The sequence below is a fragment of the Taeniopygia guttata genome, chromosome 1 (assembly GCF_048771995.1).
Source record: "Taeniopygia guttata chromosome 1, bTaeGut7.mat, whole genome shotgun sequence".
Lineage (NCBI taxonomy): Eukaryota > Metazoa > Chordata > Aves > Passeriformes > Estrildidae > Taeniopygia > Taeniopygia guttata.
The window spans coordinates 501,880-523,551 of record NC_133024.1 but is presented as its reverse complement, the minus strand read 5'-3'; the positions used below and the strand labels follow the sequence as shown (position 1 = coordinate 523,551).

At 41.4% G+C, this 21,672-nt stretch overlaps 2 protein-coding genes across 13 annotated transcripts in view; one reads left to right on the top strand and one right to left on the bottom strand.

Moving 5' to 3' along the window:
• Nucleotides 1-21,672, top strand: part of CMSS1 (cms1 ribosomal small subunit homolog) — a 218,059-nt gene that overhangs the window by 127,228 nt on the left and 69,159 nt on the right. The window lies entirely within an intron of this gene.
• FILIP1L (filamin A interacting protein 1 like) overlaps nt 1-21,672 on the bottom strand; it is a 184,820-nt gene that overhangs the window by 125,404 nt on the left and 37,744 nt on the right. For 7 of the 9 annotated variants that reach the window (XM_072931001.1, XM_072931076.1, XM_032751000.3 and 4 more), the window contains exon 2: nt 17,887-18,029. Coding sequence is in view for 2 of the 9 variants with exons in the window: in XM_032751000.3 (XP_032606891.3) it covers nt 17,887-17,898 (12 nt within the window). In the remaining 7 variants the exon portion in view is untranslated. Of the gene's footprint in view, nt 1-17,793; nt 18,030-21,672 lie in introns of all 9 variants that reach the window. The other 2 variants (XM_072931144.1, XM_072930860.1) reach the window with 1 other exon arrangement.

Sequence of the window (21,672 nt, the reverse complement as noted above, 5' to 3'; positions counted from 1 at the left end):
ATGGATTTAAATGTGTTACTCATGTGGGAAATTAGAAAACGTTATCAATGATAACCATATTCTCTCCTTTCTTATTTCCTCTCCACTATGATCATCTATGTTGGTTAAATGGAATTTGTGTTTTGAAATTTGCCATAAAAATACTATAGAGATACCTAAGCATGCTGAAGAACTGAGAGCAAAATTTACATGACCTCTCAACTGAGGTATTTGTAAAATACAGGTGAAGTGTCAAGAACTGCTGGGACTTTTTATTCCATATGGGGATATAAGGGATTTTGTAAAGCATTCCAGCAGAGTGAGACAATCACCAATTTTTCTGCTTTGTGCGTGGGGTATTTTTCTTTTCTTATGTTAGGAATGCTTTTTCTGAGTAAAAATCTTTCTTTTTTGTTGCTTTGGGGTGGCTTTTGCATTTGTTTTTGTGTTTGGTTTTTTTTGTAGCCAACAAAGATGCAAAACAAGCTGTTCTGTCTGTACAATACACTATTATTCTCCAAAGAAAACTTTTTAGTAGAAAGATGCTGGAAAAGGGACAGTCTTGAGGAAGCAATTGTTAGGGAAACGAGGGGAGGAAGTGTATTGCATGAAGACACATTGATTTTCTGTAGAGCAACGATGTTCTTTTTCTTTTAAGGTCTCATAATTCACAGGATACAATATTTCTTAATAAGCCCATCTCCCTTTACCTATGGGAAGAGTTTTGTCTAGATTTAACCTCATCTGTAGCCTTGCTGCTTTTGTCTCTGGCTGCATGGTGGTAAAAAAAAAAAGGGAACAAGCCATTATAATATGTAATTTTCCCATGACTGTCAGGTTGGAGTCCTCAGAGTTGTTGGGCTGGGCACTGTCTACTGTGCCAGGCATCCTGTAGAGCTGCACTTGGTTGCAACTCCTCTGTCCGTGCTGGCATGTTGCATCATGCAAAAAGGGAAGGCATTTCTCTCAGCAGCCAACTAAGTGTAAGTTCAGGACTTTACAGTGCAGTATTGGGCTGTGCAAATAAGCTCAGAGAGACGATGACAAGGTGTACAGGACTTGACAGTAAGATACTGACACATGCAGTGGAACTTAAAGGAGCAGTAAGAGGTAAAACAAATGCAGATTAGAGTTGGAGCAGTGGTGTTTCCTGTGGATTTAGGCATAATACTTTCCTTCTCTTAAAGTAAACTACTTTAAGAGAAGCCATAAATGCACCAAACCAAGGAGCGATTTGAGGAGGTCGAGCATCAGACATGAGAATCAAAGAAGTTGGTAGTGAGCAGCGTGTGGCTGGGGGGTTCTTCCCATCATATCTTAATCATGTGAATTTGGTGTACAGGTGGAGGCAGACACCCATTGGAAAAGCAGTTTGTGATAAGATTTGGAATAATTTTTCTTGCAACTCATTATTTCTCCAGTTTACAAGTTATTCTCTTTATTTGGGTCCTAGACACTTACTGCCTGATAAGGAGAAGTTCTTAGTATTTACAATTTGGAGTTTTTTACTCGGGCCGCTGTGATGTCTTAAGTGCTTCTGTAAAGGAGGAGTGCAATATGGAAAATAATATAAACTGTAAAACTAATTAATGAGGGAATTGCAATAGATATGGCAATGTGCATCTGCTTTGAAAACCATTGATGGTGAGGTAGAAGGTGCTTTACTAAAGGTTTTCTGTAGAACAAGCAGTAATGCTAATGCAGTTGCAGTGCTAGTGCAAATGCACAAATGAATTTTTAAGATAATCAAGGAGGCAGTGCAGTTATTAGTTTGATAGAAACATTTAGCAATTTTATTAAAGGGGCAATTTGAAGTGTAGCAGACTGATGTTGATTGCATGTATTATGGGGCAAGTATAATTTCGTGTCATAGCCATCTTCTCTGTTGTTAACTGTGAATTTTGTAAAAGCTGCAAGATTGCTTCCTCCTAGGGCTGTTGATTTCTTGTGCAAAGAGCAGAAGCTGTACTACCTTGATCTTTTACATTGTACTGGCGGGCAGCAAATTCCAAATTAAAACCTTTCTTTAATTTTCACCAATATGACATAAACGGACATTGCACATAAAAGGCTGAGCTATTGCATATGGCTCCTGCTATGAAGAGTATTACAGTAACAGAAATGCCCTGGTAATAAATTGATGTGAATGGTAACCATGTGTCTCTGAATGCCTCCTGTTTCTCATTCAAGTTAAATGTTACTCTATCAATACTTGCCGGATATCTTGCACTCTCATGTCTCGGCAATATTTTTAAGCTTTTTGATGCCTTTCAGTTTTTGAAGTTATTGTATTATTTTTAAGATACTTAAATTAGGTCATAACAAAAATATTTCTATTTATCTAATCCATTTCCCTGTCTTCAGACTGCTTGGTGTTCTGGAGCATGTAATAGAGGAGAGAGATTTAAACAGCTTCCTTCAGTATGAGGAGAAAATACTCTGAAAATCACAAGTTTCCTTTAAAAACTAAAGCTTTTTCAACTGACTGCAGTGTGATGGGAGTGGCTGTGAACACTTAAACTTCCTTGCAGGGGATAGGATTTGTAGGATGCAGAGCTAGTGAGTCACTATTTCCAATTCTTGGTGAAAAAAACAGGGGGAAATGGATTTCTGTAGCTGTTGACTACTGTGTGTCAGAAGTGGAGTAAGTGTTATGTTTTGTTGTGTATCAGTTTTCCAGATGCTTTGATTTGATTCAGGTTGGAATCCAGCAGCCATCCAGTTGTCACTGCTCACAGAAAGAATGGAGGAGTTGTGCAGGTTTATCACAGCAATTATAATCTCTTGTTAGTCTTGTGCCCTGTTGGTCAAAACATGAGCACATTTCCCTTAGTGCTTGTGACTGTTCTCTTGTATGTGGTGAGGATCCTGCTTAGGTGAGTGAGAGGTAACAGTAATTCCCTCATCACCTTTGCTGAAAGGGCAGATGATATTCACAGCTGGAAATCCAGGAACAAGCTTTTCAGACACTGCTTTTGTCCTGGAGGTACTGTCCATCCAATACTGCCCTTGCTCTGACTATTGAGCTTACACCTTTTGCTACCAGTTAGGTTGTTCTGCCTTCACCTTCAAGTTGCATTTATTCAACACAATGGGAAGAACTCCTAAGTAAAGATCTTGTTAGGAGGCAGTGACCCGATTCAGCATTTTGTCTGGATCCTGCTTATTTTGAGATAAGCAGAGCTTTTCTCAAACAAGGCCTGACTGTACTCAACATCTATGAAAAGCACCCTCTAGTTTCAAAACAAGAAAGTCTTCTGGAATCACGTAGTCTTCTGAAATGTCTCAAAACTATTCAAATGCTGGCAGCCAGCATAAAGCCTTTGCCTGATCCTAATCTCCAGAATGCAACAGGCATCACTGCCTGGCTATTTTCAGCTGATTCTGTGTACTGCACATCTAAAACTAGAACAAAACAATCACTGCTCTGCTTTGCTTTCCAACCCCAACTGCTGCACTGGCCCTGGTTTTTTTGTTTTGCCTTTTTTTTTTCCCCCTCTTCAAATATTTAGAACGAAATCAGGCACTCAACCCAATGTGGGTTTTTTTTAAGGTTGCAATGTTCTTTGGGCTGGAGAAGTGTGACATTTCTGTTGGCAAACATTGATTCCTATACTTCCTGATCTTTGAATCAAATAAGCAGCTGCTTCAATAAGATATTTATTGATATTCATCATTGCCATATACCCATCAGTTTTTCAGACCAATCCTCAGTGTATTCTGGAAGCTTTTGTGGGATTTAATCCCAGACTTTGTGATCTCCCATGGGCTGTATAGCTTTATATTGTCACTTGCCTCTGTCTTCCTTCAGCTGGGGTCCTCCATCCCATATTTATGTTTCCTGCTTCACTTTTTTCACTGTTCCACACTCCAGACTTTGCCAGTCTTTACTTTTATTTCTGCTTTCATTGCTTGGTGGTGAGCTGTCACTACCTGTTGCTTGTTCTATGGCTCATCTAGTCCCTAGGAGCAAGCTACTACCCTGACACTGCTGGTGGGGTACCGAACTATAGATTTTTCTTTGTCTCACTCTGAAAAAACAAAACAAAAAAACAAAGCCTAAAAAATAACTAAGGCCTATACAATTTCCTCCTAGAGAAGAAGCAAAGGTCCCAGTAGTTGAGCTGTCATTTATGCCAGAAGCAGAGTCCTTTAATTTTGTGTCATTTGCTCTAGCACATAAGTGAAGGATCCTCTTCACTATGTGGGTAGAAAAAGAGGAGAATAGTCTATTGTAAATTTTTTATTGTTAAGGAAAAATCGGTAAAGGTGCAGGAAGACTGGGGAGAAACACAGAAGTCTTTCAGCACAAGAAAGAAAATTTCTAGCTTACAATACACACTCAGTGGAACTGGGCATGGAAGCACAGAAAGCATGAGGAAATGTAGGTTGAGAGATTTCGAGGCAGGCTGGGAAAATGTATGTGAGGATATAATGCTTACTAATAATGCATATTTTATATATATACACATATATATATCAACAGACCAAATAATAGGTGATATATTAAAGAAAATTTTAAAAGTTGAAGTCTGTTATGCACCCATCTCAAGGATCTTTATCTCACTCGCCCTGTCCTGCTCTCACACATCAATGTTTGGCAAAAATTGGGAGGGACAAAGAGAACAGTGTATTTGGTGGTCAGGTTTCTGAGAAGCTGAATTTGGTTATTTGAGCAATATACTGAGACAAAATTAGTTGACCTGTCCACATGGTCTTCCATTAATTCAGCCCTTGTATTTCTCTAAAATAAATTATTTTGTTGAAGTTTGGTACAGATTTTGTCTCATCTCTTTTTTATATAAACCTACAGAATAAAGACATTCTAGGATTGATGTTTCATGCACCTGGTTCAGATTAGACTTGTTACATCACTAAAATAGGATTTTATGGTTCTCCTACTAAAACTGCATTTGAGTGCTTTTAAAAGCTTTTTTTTTTTAATTAGACATGATAATATTTGAGGCAGTATTTAAATCTGCATTTAAAAATATTTAAATGAATGCTATTTTTGTTATGTAATATTATAAACCACACATGCCCTATAGTCTCTTCTCTAATTAGGAAACAATTAAAATTACAAAAGGTCTGCTTCTTGACACCAAGTTTTAATGACTTTAGGCTTGAATTGTATTCTAGCAGCTCAGGGGAATGCTAATGGGACATTTGGATCCCTCTGAAAATGTCTATGAATGCCCATGTAGGAGCTGAAAATAAATATCCTTTCAGTCTAAATGACTAAATAAACTACAAGGACTGCTCCTGACCTCAGGTGCCTCGTTTCTAACATTCCACAGTGTGTAGTTGTCACAAGGTAGAACAGCACGAAAGTTGACTGACACTTTTTTAGACCCCATAACAGAAAAGAATAGAACATCTGACTTACAGGTTTGGAGACTGAATTCCTATGCAGACCAAGCTTTTACACTGGGAAATAAGACTCACCAATATATTTCAAATTTGCCTATACACCACAGTATTCACTTTGTTTCAACAATTTAATTGTATGTTAAAACACAAATACCTACAGGCCCAAATAATTCTCGTCGTGGACTGATGATTTTTCTCCTTTTTAGATGATAGAAACTGCCTGGAGTCCCGAGACAATGGGAAGTTTCAAGACATCATGTACAAAAATCATGGAAGAAATACTGGAGTGTGCCCTAAGGCTGATTATTTCATTCCTTCCCTTTATTCCTCACAGAACAGATGTATCTCAGACCATGGTCTGAGCATCTATTGAAGTATTGCTTGCACTTCTAATGTAGGTTTTTGCCTTTTTGTTAAGGTGCATAAGTTGGACAGGAGTTGAGAGTGAAATTGATGTCATGGTTCAGCCTTCTACCAGCTCTGTGACACTGCCCAAACAGAGTCATGATTCATCCTTCCATCGGTTTTGTCTTCCAACAGCTCTGAGAATGTCTGTGTGATAGCTTAGAGCGTGGGAGGAGCATTCATTAAAATGTTGCTCATGTGCAAAAGCCTTAGGCAGCCTGACTGGTCAGTTCTCTCCAGGCTTCCATGGCACAAATTATATCTCCATTGTGTTAGGATCTTTAGTTCTTCTGTCTACATCTAATCCTCTTTTCTCTTAAAAATCCTCAGCTGGATTTGATCTTTTCTCAATCTTGAGGTAGATTGGATTTACATAAACTACAAGCACAGCAAAAATGAGTACTGGCTGACCACATTGTTTCAGTTTGTAGGGCAGATGGGATGCAAACTCCATTTTATACACAGTCATCATTCACCCAAATGTGAAAGTCCACATACTCAGTTCCTGACTTTATTAAAGCACTTGGACATGGTAAGGCATTAATCAGGGCCTTCATAGAAATATGGCTATCTCGTGCTTTGGTGGAGTTAATGGCCATCCTGAAATTGTTGAACTAGTTACTGTTGTAAAAAGATTCGGTCTTGTACTTGAGCTGAAGCTGGACATGCTCCAGTGAGTGGCTTTCCATGGGCCCAAACCCACAGCATTAGGCATCATGTAGCTGCTTGGAGGACTGAGTGAACAGAGAGAAGAGATGATTTCAGGACTCAAGTTCTTTGATCCAGAATTTGTTATGGTACTAATTTGACTTCAAATCACAATCCTGTTGTATTGTTTGGGAGGATATAAATTTTACCCTACCAAAAATAGGGGTTGCAATAACAAGGAGAAGGATTTTAGGTTGGAGGCCTGAGTTCTAATTTGTTTCTGACTGACAAATTAGAAAATTAGTGAATGATTTTGTAGCTCAGAGTTGCTTGCTTTCAGCAACTCCAGAATCCTTTGCAGCCAGAATTCCTGTTGTCAGACTTCAAGGACTGAATCCAAGAGATGTGGTTTTCAAATTCTTCCCAACTGGAAGCTGTTTTTTCTATCCAAAAAATTCACATAGGAATGGAGGCTGATATTTATCACCCACAGCATAAGTTCCCCATACTCTTACACCACATTTTTGCTACTTTGAGAGAGTCGCACTCACCAGATGGATTACTAACAAGGTTGGTATATGAGCTAATAAATTGCTTTATGTTCTGTAGTCACATCTGGGCTTTGTGACCCTCACAAAGCTATTGCAGTGTGTCTAGACATGGCTTTGGATCTGTGTTACTTGCCTGCATGTAGTAGGAGCTTTGCATTCTCTTCCCTTATGCTTGCAACATCTTCAGCTTTTTCCTTCTTTCCAGCTTCTCTGATTGCATTCATACGAGGACAAAATTCTGTAATTTCATCCTGCATGATTTCTCAGTATTGGCTGCCTGATAAATAGTGTGTGCTTCCTGTTCATTTGTTGCCTTAGACATTGATTTTGCCTGTTTTAAAAGACACTAAGGTTTGGCAAAGCTAATGTTATAGTGACAGTTGTGTTCTTTCACCAAGTTCTTCCTCTTAGCTTGACTGCTTTTCTGTTCCAGGGGAGAGCAATAACCAATTTTCCTTTTTTGCTTTCACTGCTCAGCTTGATGCTAATCTGCCAGCATTTCTTCCTCTGATCTCTTATTGTCTGCCCAGCCTCAGTCCTGCTTCCTTTATTCTGACAGCTGCTCCAGACTCGCCTCCTTTTATGTCCTTCACATACTTGTTTGTGTGTCATTTTGTTGGTGCCTTTGATGTTTGGCATGACCATACTGAGATCTCTGCTTGAAGGAACTTGCCTTTCTAGTGGCCCAGAGAAGCAAATGAAGGAGAGGAATCATCTGGAACCAATGAGTTCATGGGCTTGTTATCAGCAAATAGTACTAAGTCTTAACCTTTTTCCACTGTATGGGACAGTGTGGCATTATTTCATCCTACACCTGGCACTTTCTGTCTGTATCTGCACTGTCAAGAGAGACCAGATGCCAAAATGGGCTGGGACTTGTAACTGAGTTTTTCTTTAAGCATCTGGTGGGTTTTTTCCCTCCATTAGGTTACAATCTTGTTTTTAAGGATAAACATACTTGAGATACCTTTCACTCTTCCTTTGCAAAATGCAAGTATCTTTCCCCCCAAAATAGGAGGTATTAGATCTCAAAATACTGCATTTTTAGACCAATTGTGGTGATTTCATCCTGGAATTGTAGGGGGGTTCCAAAATTATATTTTATACAGTGAGGCTAGAATATGCATCCTTCCACAATGGTATTTTAAAGAACTGATAGGCAGACTTCTACATGCAATTCAGCATTTCATAATTATATTGTATTGAATTTAGAATATTTTCTCAAAAAATGGGATTATGAATAAACAGGTGGAGTAACTGTATAGCCAGCTGCTTTGAAGTAGTGCTCTGTCATTTAATTTCACATTAATTTTTAATAAGGATTCCACCTTGTTTGTTGTATTAAATTCCACTTGGTGTGGATTCTTGGACCTCTGTGGTCTGTTGGTGACAGAAGGATTTTGAGACATGAAAGTGTTTACTTTCTAAACTTTCATTTGCTTTGCACTTTATTCCTTTTAATAATTAAATGGTTGTTTAATATCTGAGGTTGAGACTGGAAGCAGTTCTTTTTCATCTGCTTCTCACCAGCACAGTTGAAGTTTCTAAAAAGAAAAGACATAAGATCTGAATGTCCTAAACTATCCAAATTAGTGTACTTTTTCTTGGTGATAAATAGCACCCTGGAAAGTATCAGTTAATTCAGTCTTAAATCTTTAAGAGGTAATTTTGACAGGGTTCTGTAAATGTAGAAAGTTCAACAGAGTAACCAGAGAAAGGTTCCTAATGAAATCCTGGCTTTGGTGGTGCAAACGTCTGCCTAGTTTTAATAAAAGCTTGATTTCTCTGCATTCATGAGGATTTCTGCAAGTCTGCCCTGATGACATATAAACTTTAAATTAGGCATAGTCAATAAAAGGCCACCTAATATGGTTTCATATTTTGAGAGGTTTCTCTGTAATTGCCCCAGCTAGTTAGTCTGTTTTCTAGCCATTTTGGCATTTGCATGTGCTGAAAGAAATCATCAAGGAAAAGATGGAGCTTGTACAGCTTGTAATGATGTGAAGAGACCTGACAGAGACCTGCCTCCTGCTGCCTCCTTATTTAGTGACCTTCCACAAGTGAAGAGGCAGCAGCCTTCTCCCAGCAGCTGTTTTCTGAATTTGGTCTGACAAATGGTATCATAAAGGTGGCAGGTGAGGTTAAGAGATCTGATCAGAACATACTGATTTAATAGCCACCAAAAGGTACAAAAGAATATAAGGAAAAGCAATCAAGTGCTGTCTCTTTATCATTGTATCAGTTTTCGCTGCATGGTCCCTTGTGAAAGCTTTTACTGATGGCTTTCAGCTATGTATCATTATAATACCTCCAATAAGCATTACATAGTAGGAAAAATATGCTACGCTGAGCAATGAAACTGGTGTTAGCCAGTCCGGTGGCCCATATCAAAATGCTCTCACTGGTGTTCCCTGTAACAACACTTCCTCAGATGAAATGGACTACAGCATATCATCAAGTAAGAGTTCATACATCCATTTTAATGGTTTTTGCATATCCCTGTTACAAATAATGACTGTGACTACTCAAGAGAAAAAGAATCCATATTTTCCTCTCTGTAATAGTTCAGACAATTTTCAAGCACATTCTCTGCCATTGCTGTGCTTGCATAGCTAAATAGGCAAACTCTCTAGGTGTTTGTTCTCTCAGGCACTGAGGAAGGAGAGAAAACACAGTGATGATAAAACCACAAGAATTAACTAGAACAACTGAGTAGACAGTAGCACTTCACTGATTTTTATTGTTGGTTTCTTACTGACAGTGCAACAGATTACAAGTTGTCTCTTCTTAATGGTGTGGTTTATCCTTAAGTCCAAGATAAGTCAGGAATTCAGGTGCTTACCTGATATGGAGCTCCTGCACTCAACTTCTCTCATAAAATTATTCTTAACTATTTGAATTCTCCTTACATTAAAACATTTTATTTTTTAAGGGCGCTAACTGAGAAAGAAAAAGTCCTTCAGGTATCTTTATTTGGATGGTTATTTTGGTTATTTCCTGTGTTTGCTTCTGTTAAAGCATAGGAGTTACAGGTTACAGATTTTCAGTTGTCATCTTGAAGAGTTTTGAAGACTATTATTAACAGATACAGGTAGGTAGGATATATGTAGGTTTAGAGATCTTTTGTCATAAAGCTTCAGTATAAAAAGTACACTGAAAAAGTAATATATTCCAAAGATGTTGAGTTATAAAAGGCACATGCCTCTCTGTATGAATGATAGTTTTGGCCAAATGCAACATAACGTAATAAGTATTAACGTAATGGATGATTAAATTTGTCACATTAATGACACAACGAATTCTAGCACACAGGCATTGTAAAGGGGAAGGTGACTGGTGGCAATGGAATGGACAGCTGGACTTTGAAATGCTTGCAGTGAGAGCTGGAGAGGACCATTTTTGGTCATGATTTTTATTTTCATTCAAATTTTAGATAATTATATGAGAGTAAATTGACACCACAAAAAAATATGAAGGCTCATAACTTATGGAGGATGGAGAAAGGCATTATTCTGTAGCTACAAACAGGGTCCATCAGGCATTCAGGACCTGAAGAAAAGTGGACAGTTGTACCTGTAGCCATGCATGGTGCTTGCATGTAGTGTGGGAATGATTTATTTCAGCTGGCTGAGAAGCTCAGCATCTGCAGAGTGCTCGTGGGTCATCTCCTTCTAAGCATAAGCAGGCGCCCATCCTTGTGTTCAGGCTGTGCTCTGCTCCTGCCAGGCAGAGGGGTGGGAAGGGCAGCTCATGGGCCATGAGTGCAGCACAGCAGTGTCTGCTGTAAACATTTATGTCTGCTTCAGCCTGCACATGGGGAAACAGGACATATCAGAAGCCCAGCTACAATCTTGTTTACCCAGTCAGCATGTTAAAAGTTATAAATATTTTTATTCTTTTTCCTTTGGATATTTGTCAAGTGCGTTTTGGGCTCAGTGGGAAATTTATAGTGTAATGTTTGGTAGCAGTTGTATATTTTGAGAATGGTGCCATGAGAAACAGGATGCCCAGGTCCTACTGTGGACAAGCTTTTTAGCTTTTACTGCCACGCTCCACGCCATGGGATGCAAGTGCTTCCCAAGCCCTCTGACCTGCAGAGGGAAGGGCACTGTGCCTTACATTTCTTAGGGATGGAAGGCAGAGGCCTTTTGTTCTGTACTATGGAATTCCCTGATACAGCAGGGGTTGTTTTGTTGCCTGGGTTCTGAGGTGGAGTTCTACAACCACCTTAAAAGTTGTTGGCAAAGTGACCTTGAAGAAAATTGCCTCAGGTACTGTACTGGGGGATGACACAGTATTAATGTGTTGGCCTGAATGTCAAATCTTAAGGTGGAATAGGGTGGCAGCTGTGTAAGAAGCAAGTTCACCAACCAGTGTTGTTAAGTGCCTTTGACCAGGGCATACTGAGGGGCCAGTCAAGATCTTCTGGAAGCTGCTTTGCTAAAGACAGTTCAAATCGGAGCAGGCCTTGTTCCAGAGGGCTTATGGACAGTATCAATGGAAGGAATAATGTGGGGAATACAAAAGTAAGAGCAACTGTGCTACACATGTGAAATTGGATTAACGTTATGATTTTTGTTATGGGGAAATAGCATGCAAGAAGGAAAGGCTGTTTTAGTGAAAAGGAAGAAAACCGGAGAGAATGAAGGCAGAACAGAAAGACCCAAGCATACAGTTAATGGAGCCAAGAATAAAATAAGGCACAGAGATTAGAGGAGGCAGAGAAACACCATGTTTAAGTAAGGAATAAGGGTAAACCTAATGCTTGTACTACTCCATAGATTTTGAAGAGTGCATCTTGACCTGCACTCCTGCAATATTTTCCTCTGAAATGTTGTATTGGAAAGGATGGATGCTGAACTGTCCAAAGGACAAGTAGAACCTGCTGAAAGGAGTTGTGCCCGTTTGATGAAAGCTTGAGCTTTGGCATGCCTAGTCACTGCATGGATCTAGAAGCAGCTTTCCTTTTTCTTCCCAGTTTCAAGTTCTTCACAATCAGAATTCCTATACTCCAATTGCACTGTTTTAAGAAAGCTGCAGACCTCATATCTTGTTTCTATGTTGGCTGTAAGAAGTGGACCTTTTCCTAGACACCAGTTTCACTGAGACTAGGAACCAACTACTGTCCTACAGTCAGTCCCATGTCTAGGCCCCCTCACCCCTGGTTTTGGAGTCCAGCCCTTCACAGCTTTCTGCCTCTTCTGGGTTAACTTGATCTTTCCATAGGATAAGTCCCAAACTCTCCAAGTCCCTATATGCCTCCAAAGAAGCTGTACCCTAGGCCTGCATCCCTTCCCAACTTATCCCACCCTAAGGTATATCTCATGAAGCAGCTGTAGGCTTTTTTGTCTGCTGAATGGAGGATTCCCTTCAGTAGTCAAACAAGTAGAAACCTGAGGGACAGCACTTGATGTGGACTTTTGATTTAGAAACAGTTGAATGCTTTTCTGGGTGTTCCTGGCACTGTTGCCTCCTACATAGGAAGCTCAAAGATCCACCATTGTACATGGGCAGCTTTGAAGGTGTGCCTGTAAGTATTAGCAAGGAATAGAGAAGGTAAACTGGCCTTAATTACTGATGGCCAGTAATATTGATGAGGGTGGGTGAACCTCAGGAAGAAATTTAAGGCTATTTTTATCTTTTTCGTCCTGGTCTTGCCTCCCACTTTGGTACCCAGAATTTATAAAGTGAATCAGATTAAAGTTGTTTTTTTTTTTTTTTTTTTTTTTTTGTTCTTTTTGGGGATGTTTGTTTGTTTGTTCTTGTAGTTTTGTTTTTGGTTTGGGTTTTTGTTTTTGTTTTATGTAAGTTGTGCTTCTACTGTTAATGTACTGGAAAGAGCACCTGCACATCTTGTGTCCCAGTGTCCCACAGCTATATGTCAGCTGGATAACACCACCATAACAGGCCATTTCAGCCTCCCAACAGTTGTCCTTGCCATTCTGTTGCACAAAATGGTGTTTTTCACCCCTCATCAGAGGTGGAGACGTGCATGTTGCAGCACTACAGTGTATAGTAAGACAGTTTGTTTTCTTAACCTTTGTCTATCTGTATTTCAAAACTCACAATTTATCTAGTAACTTCATCAGGAGGCTGGGATGTTTCTAAGGCAGTGTAAGCAGAGATACCACATAGCAGAGTTGTTGGGAGAGCGTGACTATGGATATAAGAGATGCACCGTGACTGAGGTTTTAACTCTCAGATTTCCAGTGGGAGCTTAGTGAACAGAAAGCTGCCATCACCTTCCAGGCTGTGTCCTTGCCCTTGGTGTGCTGGGACCTCTGTGACATGGGGCTCAGCACACCCCCACTAAGTCCTCTTCCAGCCAGCTCCTGGTGTTCCTCCCTCAGCTGTGTGCCTGCTTCAGCTCAGCTGCTTCTGTCCCGCAGTGACAGACACAGCAGAGAGCTGCAGTGCAGGTGTGTAACTGGAGATATCTGCTAAATCTTTGCAAAGGAACAAACTGCACATTTTAAATATAAAAGTGAGCATTATAATGGGTGCTATGCCAGAATGCATTTTTACTTTTGCTTTTAACAGCCCCAAATGGATTTAGAGTTATGTTTTCTTTCTGTTTTTATTTTGGTGGGGTTTTTTTTACCTTGTCTATGTTACATTACTAAATTCGATTAATGTATAAATTCAGCCTACAAAGTTGAACATGTACACATATTAGCAGTGGAAGAGTTAGGGTTTTTGGAGTTGGATGTGTGTGTTGGGTTTAAAGTGTCCAGTCTTCTGGTCTTGAAGACATTTGGAATGGGATTCTTTCTTCCTCTGTGCATGTTCTGTTCAGCAAGTTGACAGTCTGATATTAAGGTTTTAGGTGCAACAGGAGTACAGCTAATAAGAAAACAATGAGTTGGTGTGTGTTTCTGTGCTGTGCTGCTCCATACTGAATTGTCTGACTCCAAAATATATTAAGGAGTTAGCAACTGAGGTGTTCTCCTGGAGGGGTGCTGATGGAGCCTGGTGGTTTTACAGCTGAAGAGCAGGGATTTAGAACAAGCTGTGCCAGCCTAAGCTTCTCTCTCCATTCGTATCATAAACTGTGATAAGAATTATCATAAATTAGTTATGCTAAGGTGATACTCAGCAAAAGGCAGCTAGTGGTGAGAGTAGCAGGGTCTTTAGACGGTTAATGTCAGGGTAGAGAGAAGGAAAGGTGATTTTCTAGTATGTGCTGCATGTTCCAGGAGCCCTTTCTGTGCAGGAAACAATCCCATGGTCATAGTTAACTGTCAGTAACTTACCATGTTTGGATTCCCAAAACAAATACAATGTTTAGTTCAGCTTTGAAGGGCAAACAGTTCCTTATGGAGCTTAATTGCTTTGTTTACATGTAGCTAGTTACTTATCAAGTGGCAAGAACAATAGGCTGAGTGCCTCGCTTAACTTAACCATGATCAGAATGAGATAAAGTACCGAAGACAGCGAGGCTGTATTTCTTAAACAGACCACAGGTCATATGCAGCCTCCTTGGTTGGCTGTCTCCTAGAAAACCGGCTCCTGGCATACGCTTTGTCTCTACAGCAGCTGTGTGACTTTGCCATATTGTCCTCGCTGCCTGATCTTCACCTAAAAGCAAGTGGTGTTTCTGGGGTCTCTGTTTCACGTGCAGCAGGCCTTGCTGGGAGCTGACCGTTCTGGCACCAGAATCGTCCCAGCAGGCTCTGCCCTCAGAATCATCCCAGCAGGCTCTGCCCTCAGAATCGTCCCAGCCGGCTCTGCCCTCAGAATCATCCCAGCAGGCTCTGCCCTCAGAATCGTCCCAGCCGGCTCTGCCCTCAGAATCATCCCAGCAGGCTCTGCCCTCAGAATCATCCCAGCCGGCTCTGCCCTCAGAATCATCATCCCAGCAGGCTCTGCCCTCAGAATCGTCCCAGCCGGCTCTGCCCTCAGAATCATCATCCCAGCAGGCTCTGCCCTCAGAATCATCATCCCAGCCGGCTCTGCCCTCAGAATCATCATCCCAGCCGGCTCTGCCCTCAGAACTGTCCCAGCAGGCTCTGCCCTCAGAATCGTCCCAGCAGGCTCTGCCCTCAGAATCATCATCCCAGCAGGCTCTGCCCTCAGAATCATCATCCCAGCAGGCTCTGCCCTCAGAATCATCATCCCAGCAGGCTCTGCCCTCAGAATCATCATCCCAGCAGGCTCTGCCCTCAGAATCATCATCCCAGCAGGCTCTGCCCTCAGAATCACCACAGCAGGCTCTGCCCTCAGAATCGTCCCAGCAGGCCCAGAATCATCCCAGCCGGCTCTGCCCTCAGAATCATCATCCCAGCCGGCTCTGCCCTCAGAACTGTCCCAGCAGGCTCTGCCCTCAGAATCATCATCCCAGCAGGCTCTGCCCTCAGAATCACCACAGCAGGCTCTGCCCTCAGAATCATCCCAGCAGGCTCTGCCCTCAGAATCACCACAGCAGGCCCTGCCCTCAGAATCACCACAGCAGGCTCTGCCCTCAGAATCATCCCAGCAGGCTCTGCCCTCAGAATCGTCCCAGCAGGCTCTGCCCTCAGAATCACCACAGCAGGCCCTGCCCTCAGAATCACCACAGCAGGCTCTGCCCTCAGAATCGTCCCAGCAGGCCCTGCCCTCAGAATCACCACAGCAGGCTCTGCGCTCAGAATCATCACCACAGCAGGCTCTGCCCTCAGAACCGTCCCAGCAGGCCCTGCCCTCACCTTACCCCACAGCCAAACCCGGACCAGGCCCGGCTTGCAAGAGGCAGCCGCGTTTCCTCCTCCCTGTGAGGAGGCAGGACAGGGCCTTGGGGAAGCTGAGCCTTGATTTCTCAACCAGCCACACCTGTCTTGTGGGATGAGGAGCAAAATGGAGCTTATTTAGTTAATCCAGATCTCTGCCAGCCACTCCTGCCTGCTACTGACAGCAGGCCTTCTAACAAGGGTGCTTCAGCCATGCCAGAACACTTTTCTTGTTGTCACACGGTCCTGCAGCCACAGGCAGTACACCGTGATCCAGCGTGGCCCAGAAGTTAAGAAGTTCATTGTCAGTTCTGCCAGATTAATAGAGACAAAAGAAGATTTTTGGTTGGGACTGCAGCTCTCACACCCTCAAGGAGTCCCTTGCGTCTTGGGGGAGCGTGGGGCTCATGCCAGGTCTCCCTGCATAATTGAGTTTTCCTGAGCTCTGAGCAGAGAGGACATTCCAGAGATTTTTTTATCTGTTTGCTTCTCCATTTCACCGGTAGCTTTTCTCCTCATAACATCTAAATTAAAAGTCAGAAAGCTGCTGAGAAAGACTCCTGGTTTGTTCCTCAGGTAGTTTCTGTTGGCAGAAGGAAATTCTCCATTACACTGCTTGTACCAAAGGAGTAAGGTAGGTGTTCTGCATTAATTTGCTAGAAGTTAAGTAAGCTCCAGCCATCCCTGCAGACTGGAGATCAAGTTGCTAACATCTCTTATTTTGTAAATCTGTGCAACTGGGAATGAGAGGCTTTTGAAAATATGCACAGAAAGTTTAAGTGCAGGAGAGCACATGTGAACCAAAAATCTTCTTTATCTTTTTCCATGAGTGAACTATTGACTGGCACAGTTGTGTGCTCAAATCTTAGGTACAGTTTACAGTTGTCACTTGCACTTGAAGGGGTGTAAATGGAGGCTGATATTCTTTATAGCAGTCATCTCCACACCTGTTCCTCTTCCCTCTCTAGGCAATCTCTCACTTGCAGAGGGGATGCAAGGTAGAAATATTTCTTACTTTTGTATGTTTGTGGTACAGAGGAACAAAATCATGCAAATAACAAGACCACAATGACAGTGGTATTCTAGAGAATATCACAAATTATCATTACCTTCCCAAGACTTAAGACTATGAAAAGAAACTTTAAAAGTCTACTGAAGATTTAAGCACTAAGAGCCCCTTTCCTTCCACACCACCTAAATATATGAGCTGCTTCTAGAGCTGGAGTCCTCCTCACTAAGACTGCCACTTATTTTCAGCTTATACAAGCATTTACAGCTATCATATAAATTGAAATGTTAGCATATCTGCTCTTGCATTGTCATTCTTTTGTTTGTGTAACACAGAGCCCAGCAGTCATCATAAAAAAAAAAGAAAATATTTGGAAATATGTCTTTGAGGAGGAAGACTCCGCACAAGGATCAGTCATATTCCTCACAAGAATTCAACATCTGAGTCAGGGGTTGCCAGAGACTAACCTGAAAGATGTTAAGTATGAGACCCTCAGGAAAATTTTCAAATTGTGGCTTTTCTGCACTGTTCTGCTTGCTGATTCTTTTTGGTCATGCAGCCCCTAGCCTGATGTCCCAGCCATTAGGTTGCCCTCCATGAACAAAACTCAGGAAACTCCTGAGTTCATAGTCTAAGAAAATCTTTTTTTTTGAATACAGACTGAAAAAGATAATCTGTTTTGTCAAGTGTTTCCACACCTCTGTAAACATGCAGTCTCCTTGTCTGGATGATCTCATGCATATATTCATCAAAGTTCTTACTTTGCTTTGAGACCACATTTGCAGCAAAACAGTAATATATGCAATATAAAAAGGTTTTGGGTGAGATCCAGTACAAGCATCTCATGGTGAAATCATTCTTAATATTACTTAACAGCTACCTGGTGTCTGATCCAGAGAAACAGGTCACGACTACACATTGACACTTAAGTCAATGACACAAGTGAGCCTTGGATGTTACATGAATGTAGGGCAAGGAGGACACAGATCGTAATTTGTCTTTCACATGGTCAAGCACATTCCTCCTCCATTTTTTGATAGTGGATTGTTGATTGAGTGACAGCTGCTGAACAGGTATGAGCTCATCAGCACTCCTTACCAAAGAAACCTTGTCTGGAAACTCTTACCTCTCTCACTGGAAGTGGAGGGAAGGAAAATTGGAAGTCCCTGGTTTAAGGAAAACCATTTGGTACTACGAAGTTAAGTGAAGATCAGCTAACCTGCTGGAGCATCACAGGCTGGAAACCCGAATGTTCTGGCAGATGACATCATTTTGGCTGTGGCGCAGGCGGCAGTCCTGCGAAGTCCTCATGGTCTTTATCACGTAGTAGGAAGTGGCATTGCTGCCCTGGATGCAAACATCCTGAAAAAGAAGTGGTTAGTTAGTGACTCCACAGAAATAAATTCTTGGACACAGGTGATACCACGAGTTTCGGAGTGCAAGGTCACAATACAAGTACTGTAGAAGAAGTTATCAGTGTTGCCAGTGACAGATGTAATACATACCAGTGATTGTCTTGCACAACAAAAACCCCAACACCAAACCCAGCAGTCTTACAGACTCCTTGCTTCATGTACAACAGACTTTTTCCCCCTTTTTTGTTGCTCACAACAATTTGAGAGTCCACAGCAAGGTCTGCATTTCCAGCTATGTGGACAGCATAGCAAGTACATTGAGGCAGCTTATGGTTGGCAACACTTTATGGTAAATGCTGCCTTGGAACTAGGAGTGTCCATGTCTCTACTGCTGAAAGTAGGGAAAAAACTCACTTTCACACTCCATAGCATGCACCCACGCAGTTTTAGATCCTTATTTATTGTAGCCAGTTTATGGTGGGCCATGCTAACTACTATGTTATATGTCTGTTCTTGCTTGCATCCCTGGGAGATAATGAGATTGTGTAGTGGTTATATTGACGGCAGGGTTTCTTTTCTAAATTCCTTTGCTTCTGTTCTGTTCTTCATGCAGCCCACTGAAATAATCTCTTTCTATATTGTGGAGTTCTTCCAAGAGATTTTTCTTTTTCATTGGGTCCATAAAAAACAAGGAATTCTACCTTGCAGTTTTGTTCCCTCAAAACATCAGTCTACATCCACCCATTTAAGTCATCTTACTTTTGTTCCTAATCTGTCTTAATATCTTCAGGCAACCAAGAAACTGTCCTTTTCATCTGTCTTGAACTCTTGAGAATTGCTCAACAGTTGCACAAAATTGTTTTTCTTCCTTCTGCTGTGAAGATAGTACCAAATTAGGACTGTGTTATGGGCCAGGCTTTTCCCAGTTGTCAGGGGCTGTGATCTCTTAACCTAAAGATGGAGAGATTTCCTTGCTGTGTTTGACATGAAGGCCTGAAAGTCCTGTGCTCCTATAGGCATTTTAGGGTTCTCAGTGTCTTACAGGGAATTTATTTCCCAACTTTCCTGACACTTAACTGTGTGTGGCCAGGTAAATATTACAGGGTGTGCACAGCCAAAGAGTACAGTACCCCAAAAAGATAGTGGAAAGAAATTGAGCTAACATTAGGCCTGATCTTCTTGCTCCTTTGTCAGAGGCCATTATAGACTTAATAATGGTTTGTGATAAGTAAAATGTTGCCCTTCTAATCCTGTTTTTTTTCCACTAAATTTCAAGAGAGATGGCAGGATTACCACCTTGGGTTCGGTTTGGGGATTGTAGTCTCAACACTAGTGATTACAGTAAACTAGGATCCTCTAGGATCACTGCTTGATGTCCTCTTATCCTGGAAATTAAATTGTGCTGGTTTAAATGTCTACATCCGTTGTCTTTCCAAAATGCACAGCTTGGTTTTAAAGATAATGCTTGCCATTTTGGGACAGACTGTGTGCTAGGTTTAGCAAAGCTTTTTTATTGGCGTGGTTCATGTAACTTGTTAACATGCAAAAAATTATTAAGCTTTCACTTCCTCCACTCCCATTTCCTGTTTGGATGTTGAAAGGAAGCCCTGAGTGCTAATTTGTGATTAGCCAGCAACCCAGAGTGAACTTAATCCTGTGGGTTTGTGTGCTGCTTGCCTATGCAGATACAGCCTCAGTCCAGTGTGGGATTACTGCAGCTCTCGTTTCACGGGGAGAGCTGCAAACAATCTGCGCTTCTTTCGTGAATTCATGGCCTGCCTTCTGAGAACAGAGCCTGGCCTGCCAGAGCTTGGGAGGTGGCACTAAAATGTTGGATGCTGCAGTAGAGAAGGGACACGAGGGTGTTTTTCCAGTCTTGCTTGCCCAGGAGGTGGCACTGTGAAATAGTGGGATTTTTACCTGCAGCATTTGTCGTCACCCGACTGTGATTGTTTGAGACATGACAGAAGAGTGAAGTTCCTTAGTCAGTAAAACCAGGGTGACTTGCACTTCTTTCGGGATGCCTCAGTGCTCTTCTGTGTGAAACACGTGGTGCTATCTTTGCACTCCTGCACTAGAGAACTGAGCTTCACATGTATGCAGCCAGGATCAGAGCTGGGCTTGTGGGTGGGATTGTTCTGGCCACAAGAGAAGTGGTGATGTCTTTGGAGCATCTTTACTTCCGAGGCTGTTGTGCAAGTGCTTTGTGTCCCCCTTGATATTTCCCAGACCTACTGACAAAGCAGCCAAAATTAAGATCTATGTACATGTAGTATGTGCTAGAAAACTGGAAAGTTTTGAGGCATGCATTGTGCTATGTTCCTGTTAGAGTACTGGTTGCTCTGGTTTAGCATTTGTATATTACACAGAGCTTTTTAAGGGATCTCTGACCCCACCTGCAAGTGCCTGACCTGACTTGTGCTGCCAAATGCAGGCCAACACAGCTGAGATAAATATAGAAAATCTTCCAGGTCTTTCATTTTTATTATGGTGATAAGCTGAGACTAGTTTCATTTCTCTCTCCAATAAAAGCCTGAGATGAGGAGCACATACAGATCTGTGGATAATTCTGATCTTGGAATGGATATAATACTTTACAAAATCTTAGGTAAGCTTATTGACCTGCTTATTTTAATTCTCAGAAAGGTAAAAAGCGGTAATACTTTCATAACACAAGATAAACAAGAACATATTTGTTACACAATGTAACAAATATGTTCACAATGTATCTTGGAGATATAAATGTTATGGCAGTGCAAAATATTTTTGTTATTATTAGTCAAATATTAAGTTGCCTATACATCTATAACAAAGGCCTCTTAGCAAACACATCCTTTAAAACAGCCTGACCCTTTCCACTTTTTCAGAGACATTAATAGTTTCCTGGCTCAGTGTTTTAGGAAATGTCGTCATAGTCTGGAGGAACCAATAAAAACATAAGTCACCTTTTTTGTCTGATCATTTTATGCCAGGATATTTGAGGCTGGAAGCTGTGGAGGGGTAGGAGGGGAGTGCTTCATTTGTGCGGGTGGAAGATATAGAGGATTTAATACTGCTTTAGTATAATTTTACATATTAAACTCTAGAACTGTGTGAAAAATAATAATTTTTGAGTTCATAGACAGAGGCTTTAGATAGTTTTTGTAACTATTTAATTTTTTTTCCCTCCTTCCTATGCAATTTATTGCTTCAGTGCCTGATAAAAGGGATGTTGTTTTGGGGGAAGAGTATTCTGTTGGGTTTAGGCTTTCATTGTCCTTTAATAGAGAGGTGAGAGCTCTTAAGAAATGGCCATGCCTTAAAACATATGTTGGTAGCTGATTATGGCAATATGATTTGTGGGACAACAGCTTTTTTGGTATGGTCGAAGGAGACCATTTCCTACAAGCAGAAAATGCAATTGCTTAAATTGAAGAGCTACTACTGTATGAAATCTTAGTACAAGGCATCATTACATGACACTGAAAAGCAAACCATGAGTGTCTGCAACAGGCATCCGGTGACACTTTGTGCTCCATTACAAATGCCAGCATTTACAGTGGGACAAACCCTGCCATCCTTCCATGGTTTTGATTTTCTCCCTTCTGAGAGAAAGCTTCCAGCAAGTGTGTGCTGACTCTGATCTCTTGGCTGTGGAGAGCAGATACACA